General features: G+C 34.2%; 1 protein-coding gene across 1 annotated transcript in view; it reads left to right on the forward strand.

The window, feature by feature from the left end:
• Window positions 1-11,913: 11,913 nt before the first annotated feature.
• The window catches only part of LOC148108643 (ankyrin repeat and sterile alpha motif domain-containing protein 1B-like), a 317,341-nt gene continuing 311,922 nt past the window's right edge, over window positions 11,914-17,332 (forward strand). The window contains exon 1 of the mRNA XM_087869100.1: window positions 11,914-12,051. Within this exon, the coding sequence (XP_087725226.1) occupies window positions 11,914-12,051 (138 nt within the window). The remainder of the gene's footprint in view (window positions 12,052-17,332) is intronic.

The raw sequence follows: 17,332 nt of genomic DNA on the forward strand, positions 1-17,332 counted from the left end.
GAGTTAGCTAGGGAATCAAAAACAGTTTTCTGTCCTTTGAAAAATGTTGTATCTTTAATAATATATACTTTGGTGTGAAAAGCTCCAGCTCTTCATTCTGTTTTTCAGTAACTGAACTTTTCAGGATTTAACACCATTCATTGCTTTCTGCCTTCAACCATGGCACATGCTTGGAGCTAAAAGGTATTGTTTTAGTCTGGGTCACATTAGGAGACAGATACAACATAGCCATTCAAACAGACAAAGCTTGACATAAAATATTATAAAACCAGTAGGAGAGTAACTAAAAGATGTAAAACAAAATGTAAAGGTAATCTATGGCTGAGGGAAAGGACCCAAGGAAAGACAAACTTGGAAGAAAGGCCCTTTCCACAAGATTGTGATTCAGAACTCATTGGAGAAAGTAGAGTTGCAGCCCACTGGATGGTCCCTTAAGGCTTAGCCAACATCACAGGGAACTCTGAAGCTGGAATGGCCCTTCAGAGTTGTCCTAGTTTGGGAGAAGATGACTGGACTTCATTGGCCAGTTATTAGATACAGGCTGCTCTAGGAAAAGACTTTGACTTTAGGTAATGATAGGATGGCATTGTCTGGTGATGTAAGTGACAGATTAAATGGTATGTGGTCAGATCCGTTTGGAGCAGTTCTCTTTGGTCAGCACTGTGTGTTCTTGAAAGGGTTTTTTCAGATGGTGGAAATCCATAGCTGAGGAACAGAAAAATTCTTTTCTTGTAGATGAAATTAGTTCTCAATTAGGGTGATCATGGTGGAGCACTGGGGAATGAATCCATTGTAGCATCTGGTAAATCAGAAGTTGCTGATGTCTTTGATTGTCATGGGTACTTCCCACTCAGTAACAGACAAATGACTTATCCAGCATGGGTTTAATACCAGGGCTAGACAGAATGAGGCTCAGGCATTTCAATTCAGGTGTGTGATCTTGCATCTGGGAGATTTCATTAAATACTGGCAGATGGCAAGAATGTTGCACAGGTTGAACGATATTGCCATGTATTTTTAGTTTGTCCTGGTGCCTCTGGAAAGTTCTGTTTTACTTAAAAAATTATCTCAAGAAAGAGATAGGCTTTTTAAAACACTCAAGTATTGTTAATCTGATTATTAATTAAAGGTAATTTGTCAGGGAGAAAACATTAGTTTTGAGTTTCTTTACTAGTGTAAATTAGTGAAATATTTCAATCAAAAAACATTTATTGGGTACTGTCAAGCATATAAAAGAAGCATATTAAATTCAGCATTCACATACCCACTCTGTGCCATATACTACTCCAGATACCAAGAGTACAAACATAAGTAAGATATAGACCTCCTTCTTTACCAGCTGTTACCCTTGGGAAAGGATTCTATTTTAGATAGTATGTTTATGACTTAAATCAACCAGGCAGAAGTTGGGCCTTGAGGTGGAAAATTAACCTCAAGGGTTTGCTTCTCAAGATTTCATTCAGACCCTTTCTTTTCTCTATTCTGCACACTCTCCTGTTCACTGTGGCAGGAGAAATTGAAGAAAATGCTCTTATGATTAGAAAATAACCTAAATCTGAAGTTATTTTGAGCATTGGTTTATTATAAGAACACAGGCCTAGAAAATTTCTATCAGGACACAAGACTTTTAAAAACCCTAATAGTTTAACTTCTCTACACTGGAAAACGAACTCACCAGGTATATCTAACACACACCCATACACAAATATTGCAACAAAAATGCCTTCTGTGGAGATGTAATTTCTTATATTACGTTGTTGTATATATTCTAAAAGAAACTTCAAATCTTTTTTTAATATCAGTATTTTTAAATATTTAAAACACCTTAAAAATATATTTTTTGTTGCTAATTGCTATCTCCTCAGTAATGATGTGACCAAACTGTGATCTAGATTCCAGTTTTTTACACATCTTTCACCTTTACATACATACTTCACTCTATGGATTAGCATGATCTGTCTTTGCATATAAATTGGAAAAAACGGAAATCGTATCTATTCCTGAAGATGTTTTGAGATTGATCTTTCTAATGTTTGCAAAACCGATGAAGATTCTGTAGGTTGTGTGCTCTGATTGGCAAAGGATTATTTGGACATACATAATTCTTGTACTTCTATTATTTATAAAGAAAATTTGATTTCCCTTGCAATTATTTGAATTCCAATTTTCATAACTCTTTATGCAGATTGACACATTAGGTCTAAAGTTGTGTAAGTAAAAGTATTGTAAGTGAAAGTGTTTTACTATTAGAACCCAAAGTACCATACAATAGTAACATCAATTCATAGCAGGTAGTAATACATCAGAGGTATTATGATTTTATTTCATTATGTTAATAAATATTTAGTAATTGTTAATGAAAGTACTTGCAAATAAGCATTTTAAAAACATCCTAATCAGGTGCATTTAAAAGATTCTATATCAGCTGTTCTTTTGATCACTTATAGTTTTCCTTTGTTATGTTCTCCATACATTTTTTAACTCCCTAGGTTTTTTCTCCCCAGGATTTTGTCTATTATTGTTAAAAGAATGTTTTGATCCTGCAATTGAATTTGCAAACACTAACATGTCTTACATCTTTTGTATTTTTAAAACATGATTTAATATTTTAGTCTTACTTTCTGTGGCTTTATGTTTTTCATGGGCCCGAATTAATTATATTAGTCTTTTATTTCCATTCTCCTGTGAGATGATAAAGTTAAGAAATTATATTCTCCTGCAGTTAAATATATTTTCTCATTTTAAAAATAAAATGAAGACCATTGTTTATTGTGTAATTTCCTCCAACCAATAATGTGAATCATGGAAGTTACCCAATAGTATCAAATCATTAGTCTAAACCATCTGTTCCACATCTCTTAGCAGTGATGTGTCCTTAACCTACCCTTGGCAATATTAATATTAACAGACTGTGAAAAATCCCCAATTTCTATTCCTATTTTATTTACTCTATTTTGATTTAGCATCATTATGACCTCAATCAGTTTTCCGCTCATTGACAAACTTAATATCTAATTTGTATTCATTTACTTTTCAGTGTAAAATGCTTCAGTTGTAAGTTTTGTTACTTTATGATGGTTTAATTAATATATTTTCAATCACATTCTTCACTTTTCTGAAATTTTACTTTTGTATAACTGAACAACGGCTACCCCATAAAATGGATGAAAATACAGTATAATAAAGAGAATAGTATATATAATATAAATGTGAAGAATGGCAAATAATATGCTATTACACATTGAAAATGGTAAAATATTGCTATTTAGAGAGGACAATTCTTATCTTTTGATTGCGGGGTTATTAAAGGTCTTTTTGGACCTGTTTTCCTGATTAAACATACTTTTTATTTTCTGTTTTTTAATCCAACACACACACACACACACACACACGAGCATATACATATTTCCATACACACTAGCACATTAGCGCTTCTATATTACATTTGTTTAAAGGGCATTTCTATTCATAATTGTTTACAGAAGACATAAAAAATAAGAAAGGACCAGAGTTGTCAAGTCAAAAGTATATGCATATAATGTGCCCAGAACTGTGCCAGTTATTTTTCAGGCTACACAAATAAAAGAAAATATTGGCCCTATAATCATAAAGATAAGACATACTTTACGTAACATCTAGCAGATAGTTCAAAACAACAGATTTTGTCAGGACCATCTGTATTGTGGGGTTCAGAGAAGAGAAATAGTCTCTGAATCCTTTGTGCCTAGCCACATTGGGGCTTTCTGGTTTATCATCATTGTAGCATTAGTTGTAGAATATTGTGCCTTAGCAAATGTTGAACTTGTTTTAAACTATCCATTTTCCACAACATAGCTTGGGTTTATTTTTTCTGTCTCATCACCTCACTATGCCCTTCCTGATACCTGGTTTACCAAACATGGCAAGCACTTTGGCACTGCCATGGTCTGCAATGGCTCTGCATTCTCATTCCTGTCTTCCCCTCTTGTCAGAAATCTTATCTCATGAGGTACTGTGGCTTAAGTACAAGCAGTTTTCTGAATTCTTTCTTCTTCTAATGGCTCCTTCTTTATGTTCTCCTAATATTTTGTTTCTGTATCTCTGTAATGCTCATAATTTTGGTCTAGTTTTACTGTCTAGTTACTGATATAAATCTCTCTTTATACCTTGAGCTTTGAGTTATTGACATATTTGTCTTTCTTGAGAATTTCCTCACCCTCAAGTTTAGTCTTGTAGACTATAGTTGTGTGAGCAACAGATACTCAAAAAATTTTAATGAGTATATTTGAAATGGTGGATATAAGCAATATAATTTAAATTAAGAGGTAATAAATTAATAAAATTAATTATATACTGATGTAATATAATGTACATTTTATATAATTATATTGGTTAAAATTTACCCACAAGGAAACGTCAGGCTCAGATGGTTCACTGGTGAAAAACCTTTTAGATTTTTAGAAAATAAAAGATTAGGGCTGTTCCAAGTTATTACATGAGGTCAACATTACCGCAAAACCAGAGACATTTCACAAGAAGAAAACTTTACCTCAATATCACTCATGAACACAGCATCAAAAATCCTTAACAAAATAGTAATAAATAAGTAATCTATTAAAAAGATTATACATCATGACCAAATGGGCTATATGTCAGAAAGGCACAGTTACTTTAACAATCTAAAATCAATTGCTGTGGTTTACCATATTAATAGAATGAAGAAGAAAAATATATGATTATATAAATAATGTAGAAAAAGCATCTATTCATGATGCAGACTTTCAGTAACCTGAGAATAGAAGGAACTTCCTCAGCTGTATAAAGGGCCTCTACAAAAATGCTGTGGTGAACATACTTCATAATGCTGAAAGACTGAATACTTTTGACTTAAGATTGGAAACAGGACAAAGATATTTGCTCCTACCATTTCTATTCAATATAATATTGGACATTAGGGGAAGTTCAATAAGGCAAGGGCAAGAAATAAAAGCATACAAATTTTAAAAGAAGTAAAAATCTTTATTCACAGCTTACATGATTATTTACATAGGAAATTCTTTAAAAAATGCAAAAAAGTAGTCAGAACTAAAATGTTTACTTAGCAGGATGCAAGGTCAGTAAACAAAATCAATTCTAATTTTTACATGGACAATTTAAATTGAAATTAATAATTCCATTGAAAATATTTCCCCAAAACATGAAATGCATGTTTATCCCTATGGATTTACAAAGGTGTGTGCAAGACTAGTACACTGAAGACTATAAAAACATGTTGATGGAAATTAAAAAAGGCCTCATATATGGAGAGATATTCTGAGAACTAAATATTGTTTAGATATCTCTTCTCCCCAATTTGTGCTGTGGATTCAGTGCAATTCCAAACAAAACCCAAGCAGGCCTTCCCCCCCCCCCCCAGATATTGATAAGTGTATTCTAAAATTTTTTTTGCGAAGTCAGAGGTTCTATACTAGTTAGAACAATTTTGAAAAGGAACAAACCTGGAGGACTCTGAATCCAGACTTACTATAAAGCTATATTAATTAAGTTAGTGTGGTATTGGCATGAGGAGAGAATCAGTAGAACCGAATAGAGAATGTTCAGAAATAGACCCACACGTATACAGTCAATTGATTTTCAAAAAAGTCCCAGGGTACTTTAATGGGGAAAGGATAATTTTTTCAACTAGTGGGGCTAGAAAAACTTGTATCCATATTTTAAAAATGAACATCAAATCTTACTTCTTACTGTAGATGAATATTAACTCAACATGGATCAAAGACCAAAATATATTTAAAAAAAAAAACATATAGGAGAATACCTTTGTGACTTCTGGGAAAGAAAAGATTTCTTAGATATTAAGTAAACAGCACAAAGGATGTATTGCCAGAATATAGAATATTAAAAAAATAAGTTTACATTTCTGGATATTCACATGCAAAAACATGAATCTAGACACAGACCTTACACTCTTCACAAAAATTAACTCAAAATGGGTCACAGACCTAAATGTAAAATGCAAAACTATAAAATTCCTAGATGAAAACATGGGAGAAAAGCTAGATGACCTTGAGTATGGCAATGACTTTTTAGATTCAACACTAAAGGCAGGATCCATGAAAGAATTGGTAATAATTGATAAGCTGGACTTTATTAAATTTAAAAACTTTTGCTCTCAAGGTCAAGAGAATGAGAGGATAAGCCACCGACAAGGAGAAAACATTTTTAAATCATATATCTAATAAAGGACTATTATCCAAAATATATGAAGAATTCTTAAAACTCGACAATAAGAAAACAAACAATAGACTAAAATTGAGCCAAAGACCTTCACAGACACCTCACTGATGAAGATATCTAGATGGCGATTAAGCATATGCAAAGATGCTCCACATGTCATCAGGGAAATGAAATTTAAAACCACTAGAGTGGTCAAAATCCAAAAGACTGACAAGACCAAGTGCTGAGGATGTAGATCAAGAGGAACTTTCATTCATTGCTGGTGGGAATGCAAAATAGTGCAGATTCTTTGGAAGATAATTTGGCAGTTTCTTACAAAATGAAACATACTCTTACTAGATGATCCAGCATTCTCACACCTTGTGGTAAATATTTATCCAAGGGAATTGAAAACTTACATCACACAAAAACCTGCACACATGGTTATAACAGCTTTATTAATAATTGCCAAAACTTGGAAGAAGCCAAGATGTTCTTTAGTAGATGAATGGATAAATAAACTGTGGTATGTCAAGACAATGGAATATTATTCAGCACTGAAAAGAAATGAGCTATCAAGCCATGAAGACATGAAGGAACCTTAAATGTGTGTTACTACATGAAAAAAGCCAACCTGAAAGGGCTACATATATAATATAATTCCAACTATGTGACATTCTGGAAAGAACAAAGCTATGGCAACAGTAAAAAACCAAAAACCAAACCAAAACAAAAAAACAGTGGTTGTGTTGGAGGGATACATAGGTGGAACACAGAGGATCTTTAGGGCAGTGAAAGTACTTTGTATGATAACATAATGATGGATATATGTCATTATCAGGACTGTAATGTAAACTATGGACTTGGGGTGATTATGTTGCATCACTGTAGGTTCACCATCTGTAACAAATGGACCACTCTGGTGGGAGATGTTGATAATGACAGAAGCCATGTATGTGTGGGTTTAGGGGGTTATACAAAATCTCTATTCCTTTCAGTTTTGCTGTGAATCATAAACTGCTCTAAAAAGAAAAAAAAAGGGCCTCTTACAATGCAAAAACCAGATTAACCCAATAAAAATTGGCAAAGGATTTGAAAGGATATTTCACCAAAAAAATACATGTATGGCCTAAGAAGGTACTTAATACATTAGTAATAACTGAAATAGAAGCTAAAAGCATTATGTGACACTACTCCACACCCATTACAATGGCTAAAATTAGGTGTTGTTAATAATGTGGGGATACTCAAACTCTCATACACAGGTAATGGGAATGTAAAATGGTACAAACACTTGGGAAAATATTTTGACAATTTCTTAAAAAGTTTCAGATAGACTACATGACCTGGCATTATAGGTATTTACCCAAGAGAAACAAAAGCTTATGTCCACACATAGAATTTTACATGAATGTTTACACCTACTTTATACATAATGGTCTCGAACTGGAAACAACCTAAATGTCTATCAACAGATGAATATATAAGTCAACTTTGACATGTCCATACAGTGGAATACTACTTTGCATTATGAAGGAATAAACTACAGATACATGAAAAATAGAGATAAATCTCAAAAATGTTATGCTGAGTGAAAGAAGTCAGGTATAAAGTGTGTGCTTACGATCCCATTTCGGTGAAGTTCTAGGAAAGACATGTATAATACAGTGATAGAAAAAAGGCTTCCAGAGCCAAGGGTAGGTGAGTATTGACAAGGAAGGAGCACAAGCATTCGTGGTGATGGAAATGTTCTGTATCTTAATTGCAGTGGTGATTACTCAGTTCTATACATTTATTAAAAGTCGTCAAACTGTACATTTAAAATGAGTACATATTATGTAATACTTTTATAAATTGATTTTAAAAAGGAAACTATTTAAAAAATTGTTTCTATAAAATGATCTGTCACAAAGAATACTTTAATTTTCCAAAAGTTACACATTTTGCTTTTTATATTAAATCTGCTGAAAAAATAAACTAAGCTAAATATTAAATTTTCTAAAATAACCTTAACTTTTTCAAAATGTGCAACGTATATAAACTTGACATCAGATTAGACTTCTAATTTTGCAATAATAAACAGCATCAGTTGTTAAGAGTCAGATAAAAAAAAGTTTCGAGAGATAGTAAAATAGTAAGACTGTATGAAAGAATAGCAAACCAAAGGCATTCTTCTTTGAAGTTTTCCAGATGGCTATGCAAAGGATGTCAACTTTGTAAACAGGTAGCGGCTGGAGACAAAATTAGTTGGAACTGAGCATTTTAGAGGAATTACAGTGTCTCATGTACTACTAAACAGAGAACAGCTCTCCTTAATCTGTTCTTCAGCATTTCTTGCAACTAAAAATAATTGCTTGAATAGCAAGTCTGTATTTCAATAAGTGTGAAATACTTTTGATACTGGCAAATCTCCAATTTCAAAATATCACTGTACAGAGTAACATCATTTGGTGTTGTGGATACTAGGAGGTGGACTCCGTGTGCTCATTGGCATAAAGACTTGTTTTTCTTCTTCCTTTCTTTTCCTTGCAGATATAAGTGCTATTTAACATTCCCAGGTAACTTCAAATAAATCTGAGAGAAATTTTGTTTTTCAGAGGACTTCAATGTTGCAGCTTCTGTGAATTTCACTAACCTGAGATGGCTGAGGTGCAAAGCTAGTGTAGGGTAGCACTGCAGAGTTATTTTCAGAAAACTAAACAGATGTTTAGTGTTAATAAGCTGATGAAGATATTATATTTGACACCAAGTTTTCTGAGCATTGCTACACATTAAATTGTGGCATGTGATCTCTCTTTCAGGACTGAATTTAAGATAAGCGAGTCTGCTGTGTTTGTTGGATCATTGGTACTGTCATAGTTTTGGTTTATAAATAATCGAGCTTAATGCCTTACAATTTTCTTTCTCTCACCATGTCCCTTAGTTCCCCAATTTAAAAAATACTATGAAAAATAAGATATTATTGATCTATCTTTTTCTATTTTCTTTCAAGTTGACAAAAAATAGTAATCCCTGTGAAAGTCACCTGTGTAATGGGATTGGCTATGCAAATTTGGAGAGAAAATGTATACTAAATTGCTCTGCATAATAAAAAGAGAGGAATTCGAAGAGCTAATGGAATAAACCTGTGGGAGGAAATAGACATCAAGGAAGCTGGGCACTTCTTGGTGGAACGGGAGAGATATGAATATATTCTTTAATGAAATCAGATAGATGCTGAGTTCTACATTAGCTTGAATATAAGATGAACACAGTGAGAGCAAGTGAATTCAGTGGAGTCAGAAGATAAAGGACACTCAGATCTGGGTTATAGTTAAATTGGTGAAAATGTTCATGTTAATTTTGAAGGCAAGCTGGCATTTATTCATTAACTCATTTATTCATTCAACACATATGGAATGGAAAGGTCTTTAATGTTTCAGACACTGTGCTAGGTGTGGTGCTTGTGGTAGCTAACCTAATAGACATCTCTGCAATCAGGCGGCTTGTAATTGAGTAGGAATAGGAGATATTGAACCAAAATCACACAATAACTGTAAAATTATATTTTGATAATTGCTATAAAAAAAGCAGGATGCTGTGAAAATATGTAAGAAAGGAAACTAATTTTGACTGTGGCATCAAGAAAGTCTACCAAAGGAAGGGAATTAAGTTCACACCTAAAGCACAAATAAGATTAATCCTGATGAAGACAAGAGAAGAGAATGTTCCCACAATTTATTTATTAGGATTTGGTACATAGCAAGAAACAGAAAATCTAAAATAACTTTAAAAGGATTTTCTTTTACTCCTCCTTGCAAAGCTTAGACTAAGGCAGTCTAAGGCTGGTAGTACTCACCAGCAAGAGGAATCCAGGAATATTCTATTTTATTGTTCCACTGTGTATGTTCTCTAGTTCCATGGGCACCTCATGGTTCAAGATGACTGCTTCGCTTCAGTCATTTCATTAGCACTCCCAAGGAAGGGGAGGAAGAAGGACATGTTTCGTCACTCTGAGAACACTTCTTATACCCAAAGGGTCTAAGTTAATCACAAGCCCACAACTACCTGTAATGGGGGTTGGGAAGTGTCTTTATTCAAAGCAGGCATATACCCAACTAAAAGGGTTTGTTATTATAACTACAGAAAAATAGGTCTAGGTGTTCTGTTTCTAAAGACAAAAGGGAGAGGAGGGTGTATATTGGGAGACAACTAACAGTCTCTGCTAGAGAAAGTCATATGTGAAGTTCTAGGTAGGAGGAAGCTTGATATATTCCAGGAAAAAGACAATGTAGTGTGTTGAAATGTTATGAGCAAAAGGGAGGAAGAAGGGTGGTGGTGGGACAAGACTAGAGAGGCAGGTTAAGGGCAAGTCATAGCCAGCCTTTTGGATCATGAAGAATTTTGAATTTTACTTAAAGAACGATGAAACTTGAATGTTTTTAAGGAAGAGGGTAACATGTTCATATTCTCATATTTAAAAAATTTCTCTGGTCACTGTGTGGAGAGTAAGTTAGAGACAATATTGGCAGTATATACAAAGTTTAGAGTGGTTGTGCTTTTTGGCATACAATTGCATATTTATGAATTTATCCTAACAAAATCATCAGACAAGTACAAAATCTGGAAAGACATGCACTGAATGCTCACAGTGGAAATGAGGTTAGGAAAGCTTCACTTTCTCCTTTAATAACTTTTAATTTTGAATGATTTGTTTTACAATAAGTATGTATTACTTTAAATTTCATTAAAAATCAATAAATCAATTTTATCTTTTGAAAAACAAAGACAAAAATACTTGGGACTTAGCTACACAGTTGTCCAGATTGGTGACTCCCATTTTGAATGGTCTTCCTTTGTTTGGATCTCCATTTCTGATGGTTGCCTACCTCCTGGAGTCTGCCTTTCTGCCTGGTCCCTTTGTATTGACAGTTCAATTAGATGGTTGTCCTACTTTTCATTTTGGTTTTTGTATTTTTGGTAGGAAGAGCAACAGTATTGTCTATTCCATCATCCCATTTCCCCACCCACACATTGCTTTCCCATATTCTGGCTAAGTCCAGCACCCCAGGTTTCCTCCAGTGACATCTGGACAGGACATGGATAGCCTCCGTCTTTGCCCCACCACTGCCATGTTTATAAAGACATGCGTTACGAGAGTTGACTGGTGAGGCTGTAAGGGGTTTCTGTGGGATCATAACTGGCCCTTAATCCTGCACTTTAACTGCATGGACTTCAGAATTTTAGAGTTAAAAAGTAAAAGCCTTCAATTATAAACTATCACAGAAAAAAAAAATTTCTTTGTGGATATTCTGAACATCTTGAATATCTATTATCTGGAGTTTGGTTCCATGGTGTGGAAGAAAGATTATGGCACCTAGAGTCAGAAGACTTGGACTTAAATAATTTAGTCTCCTTTGTAAGATGATCTTGTAAATTGAATAACATCAGCTTCTTCACTTGTCAAACAGGGGTAATCCCAACCCTACTTTAATGGGGCTATTCTATATCTGAAATTTTTTTTTTGTTTGTTTGTTCTTTCCATTTATTCACATTTCATGGATTATTACACTTCCTCAAAAACTAATACGAACTGAGATTACATTGTCTGACAAAGTATTTTAGTTTTAGAAAACAATTTCCTATGTAAATTAGAAAGCAAATAACTTATCTGATTGCTAAGAAGTTTTATATCTGTTACCATGGCATCTGCCTCAAGCAGAGTCCGTAGTCCTAACCATGATTGCCTCTGGCCAAGAACGTCCTGGTGCTCAGAGTGGGACTGGACGAGCTCCTCGCCGTCCCCTACTGGCACTGAGGGACACACCAGTTTCTACTATATATTCTCACTTCCAGAATGAGAATGAATACCCAGGGGTTTGGGAGTGAGCCATTGGGTTTGCAAACCCTTCAGAATGCACTGTGCTTGCATTCTGACTTCAGAAATCAAAGAACTAACAGATGCTCAAAAGCAGTTGTGTTTAACTTTAAAATGAAACCAAAAAGGCTTTCTCAGTGATAACTTGTTCTGCACTCGGATAGTAAGATGGACTTTTTTTTTTTTCTCTACCCCAGAACAGGTAGATTCTTTCTGGCATGCTGCATACCAAAAATATGACTTAGAACTGAAATTTTAAAACCATAATCCTGTTCAAGAAAATTAATTTGTAGGGGCGCCTGGGTGGCTCAGTCGTTAAGCGTCTGCCTTTGGCTCAAGGCATGATCCCGGGGTCCTGGGATCAAGCCCCGCATCGGGCTCCTCCGCTGGGAGCCTGCTTCTTCCTCTCCCACTCCCCCTGCTTGTGTTCCCTCTCTCTCTGGCTATCTCTCTGTCCGTCAAATAAATAAATAAAATCTTAAAAAAAAAAAAAAAGAAAATTAATTTGTAAATGGTCAGACTTGTCGTTCCCTGGAAAACACTGTCTAAACTGCTTTAAAAACTGGACACACATTTCCAGCCTGTAATTCTAAAAATGAATTATTTAAAAATGAATTAGCACAATGCTCTTTTTTTTTTTTTTTTTTTTGCTTACTGGGGAACACTCAAAAGGAGAAAGACACACACCAGTTTAAAAAAGACTACTGAGACAGTATTTGTCAAGATGAAACACAACTAATTTTGGTTTAAAGGTTAAAAATACCTCCCTTCAGGCCACACAGATGATATACTTCATAGATCTTCCAGCTAAATACAAAAATTTTAGTCATTTTTAAACTATAAATCACCGTTACAAATATTTATGACATTATCATGTTTATTCAGTGATAAAAAACGTGAGGCTATATATATGTATGTATGTGTGTATATGTGTGTGTGTGTGTGTGTGTGTGTGTGTGTATAATCTCCCCTCTCAAGGAAATCACATTTCTTTACTGTTAGACTGATGTAATTATTTTAGAAGTATTTTTCCTTGAACTCAGATTTGTGTCGCCATGGTATTTATGACAATGTAGGACTGGTCCAATCTTTCATCCACATAATTACTATGTATTAACCAAGAAAGATAGTAGGCTCATACCATGACAATTTAGGTCTATATTCTATGGAAGAATTTCTGGAACTTTAGGAACACAGTTGGGTCTCCAATAAAAAGTTTCAAAGGCATTTGGAATAAAGCAAACTCCAAGTTTAAGTGCTTTCATGTGGCTTTCTTTTTATAAATAATTGAAGATTATATTTAGTTTGATAAAAATCTTTCCCAGGCATTTTAAATTGTAAAGCAGCAAGTGGAAAATTATTGTTTTACGCAGCTGATTTATATACTGTCTTTAGGGGGCAGTACTAAACCACTGATAAATTTTGTTATACTAAAATAGCTATAATGAGATTTGTGATGCACTTATATATACCTCTTAATATTAGTAAAATTTTCTAGGTAGTTAAATGAAAATGACAGTTTGAAATTTATTGATAATTCATTCAATAAATAATTGTTAAATTCTATTATGCATACACATTGTAAGAGATACAAATGTGAATAAGGCAATGTTTGCTTTCAAATAACTTACAATTGACTAGAATAAATAAGCTGTGTTGTGTGTGTGTGTGTGTGTGAGTGTGCGCGCACGTATACAACTCTTTTAGGATAAAGATAATAATGAAAATAGCAGTATATATTCATTATTTTTTATGTGCCAGTCACTGTCATGCAATTAATGTCCTCATATAGCCCTATAAAATGGGAATTATTATTTTAGCTACTTTTCAAATAAGGAAACTAGGATTAATAAAATTATGGGATTTTCTCAGAGTAACACAGCTTGGAAATGGCAGAGATGGGATTTAAATACATATCTATTTGACCTCACAGCTACTTCTCTTTGCCTCTGTGCCATCTATCATCTCAAGGTATATGTGAAGTATCATAATACAAAAACTCACACAAAGAGCTATAGCCATTTAGAAGAGCCATATCATTTCTGTTTGTGGGAAATCTGGAAAGAAGTGAAATCTGAATGTATTTTGAGGAATCAATGGGATCATAAGAGAATAATAGCTAAAATGGCAGTTAGTATGTATTGAAACCTTATTGTGTCAGGCACTTTATATTTGTTACCTTATTTAATTATCAGGAAAAAAATTCTGAGGGAGGTTCTACTGTATTATTTCCCATTGAGTAGATAAGGCAAGTGAGGCTGACAATGGTCCTATCTGACGAAAATCACTGTAATAAGAAGGCTAATAAGTGGGCAAGCTGAAAATTCAGAACTAATTTTAGAGCCTAAACTCTTAACCAGTATAATATGCTTCATGGAGAAGTTAGATGCAAGGCATGAATAAATGCATTGAGGATGATTAGGGAAGGGTAAACAATTCACTTGGTTATAGTCTGGATAAGTACAGTATAGGAAGTAAAAGTGTTGAAAATAGTTTGACCTTAGAACCTTGAGGAATTTGGATATTATTTACTGTGCAATGGCAAATAATTTATGAGATTTATGAGCAGAGAAGAGACATAAACGGGATTCTTCTCTAGAGAGAAGAAAGAGATAGAGGAAGTTCCTTGTAAGATTGGATCAAATACTTATAGAACCCTTAACATAAATACAAAAGAACTGATTAATCTGTAAAATGTTGATAATTCTTAGGAAGAACGTAATGATTTATGGTGCCATGCCATGTCGACACTGATGGTCAAACCAACAACTGATCATGAGTTGGTGAAGGGGATGCCTACTTGGTTATTCTATTTTGTAGACAGCGTTGATCATACACATAGATGTTCTGCTAGATTAACGCTTTAGATGCCCCAAGATTTTCTCACCAGGATGTCTGTAGGATGAAAAATCCCTGTGATAATCATCTTTTATTACTGATTTGAGAAATGTGTTTTTATGAAAGAATGGGCGGCTATGTACAAAATTACAGAAATTTTAGTTGTCACAGGTAGCAAATTGCTTTCAGGAGTGTCATCATGTAGCAGAAATATATTCACAAATACACCTTTTTTATTTAAACTGCAATTACGTCAGCTCGGTTATTCAATATAATTACCTTTTACAGGATACTGTGTTGAATGAGAAGCCATGTAACATAGTGAGTGGTCAAGGGGGTCAGCTCTAGAGTCAGGCAGTCCGGATTGGAACCCTTTTTCTGCCACCAGCTCTATGACCTTGATTTTACTTGACCCCTCTGTGCCTTAGTTTGTGTGAATTAAAATAATGAATAAGAATCCTATGACACTACAGTGTCACATAGTAAATGCTCAATAGATTATAACTATTATTATTATTGTATCTTACAGGCTGTAACTGCTTATGAGGCTTTTTAAGTTTATGACTTTTCAGTTATTGAAAATTGGTGAAGGGAAATTTAAGATGTGAATATAGAAAAACAATATCTCATATTTTATTTTTTTAAGATTTGTTTATTTCAGAGAGAGAGAGAGAGCACGAGCATGGGGAAAGGGGAGGAGCAGGAGGAGAGGGAGAGAGAGAATCTTCAGCAGACTCGTCAATGAGCAAGGAACAAGACGTAGGGTTCAATCCCGTGACCTTGAGATCATGACCTGAGCTGAAATTGAGAGATGAATGCTTAACCAACTGAGCCACCCAGGCGCCCTGAAGTCTTATATTTTAAAGTCACAACTTTTGCGGGGGGGTCAAGTGGGTACCATTTACAATTTAATATATAGAGTATTTTTACTAACTTCAATAATAATGATCTATCAGTGTGTATCCAACACTACATTCTGAAGACTTCCACCTTTTTTCAAAACAAAACAAAACAAAACAAAAATCAGTTTGCTGAGCATTCATCAGGCACTTTGAATATGGAATTTTCATCAGTTTTGGCAAAATTCCTTGCGTTGTTTCTTTGATGATTTCCTCCTTTCTCTACATGGACCTCTTAATTTGATCCCCAATTTCTTAACTTTTAATTTCTCCTCATCTTTTGTTCTGTCTTCTGGGAAATTTCCTCAGACTTATTTTCCACCTTCTATTGGGTTTTAGGTGTTTATTTGTCTTATAGTATTCTGTTCTTCTTTCACGGATGCAAGTATCTTCTATGTCTTTGTGGATACCATTTATAACTTTTTTCTGTATATTTATTTTGGTCTCTGTTAAAAACTTCCTTCAAATGTGTGATGATGCTTGGATTCTTGTTCATATTTACCTAAAACTGTTTATCTGAGTGGAGATTTTATGAGAAGTGGGCTTCACAGTAAGAGTTAAGGCATAGACCCCCATCATTTTACTAGGTACTTACAGATCTTCTTTCTTGGAAGGTCAATTTCTGCAGAGGGGAATATATCCTCATCTCTTACCTGGGGGATATAAACCTAGTTGCCATGTTCTGTAGGGTGAATGTGGACAGGCACTGGGGTGGGTTGGGAATCTACAACTACCAGATATTCAATTAATTTCTTTGCTTTTACAGAGACACCCCTCTGTTCATTGTGCATGGATTGTTTGAATTCATAATCCTTTTGTTTCAATCCCACCAGAAAATAAACCTCCCATTTTTTGTCAGTGGTGAATGTTTAGTTTCTTGGCCAGTTGAGAACATTGGTCTAAGGGTCTAACTCTTCCAAATGTAGAGTTTCTATCCTGTTGCAGCCCCACCTGCACCTACATCTTCATGATTCATAAGCCGTTTTGATGGTGCTGAGTCATGAACAGACATGCTGCTTATTTTTCCCCCTTGCAGACATTTTGTTTTCAGTTTTCTCAAGTTTGCTAGATCAGGTAATATCTACCCATTTGTTTATCATTATCTTAAAATTTTCTTGTTCTTACTCACCTGCTAATCTGTTTATCCATTTGTTTATCATTATCTTAAAATTTTCTTGTTATTGCTCATCTGCTAATCTCTCTCCCGTTGTCCTTGTCCTTATGCACGTTAGACCATTTTAACAAATCCGTTGTCATTTTAATGGGATTTGGCAAGTAACAAAAGTAAATATGCAGGTTAAACATGGAAGTCCCATTGTTAATTTTAAAAGTATTACCCCCATTACACATATAATATAAAATTTTATGAAGTTCATTTTTTTGAAAAGGAGACATCGTGAAAAAATATGCTTTTTGGCAATTCCTATTTTAATAAAGTATTTTCCTGCTATTCCTCTGATTGCATTTAGAAATGATAAGATTTTTCTAATTTGTTGCTACTGAGATATTTTGTTGGGTCATTTTCATGTCTATTTTTCATTGT

This window comes from Ursus americanus, chromosome 17 (assembly GCF_024610735.1).
Source record: "Ursus americanus isolate L20-20 chromosome 17, mUrsAme1.1.p, whole genome shotgun sequence".
NCBI classification, from domain to species: Eukaryota; Metazoa; Chordata; class Mammalia; order Carnivora; family Ursidae; genus Ursus; species Ursus americanus.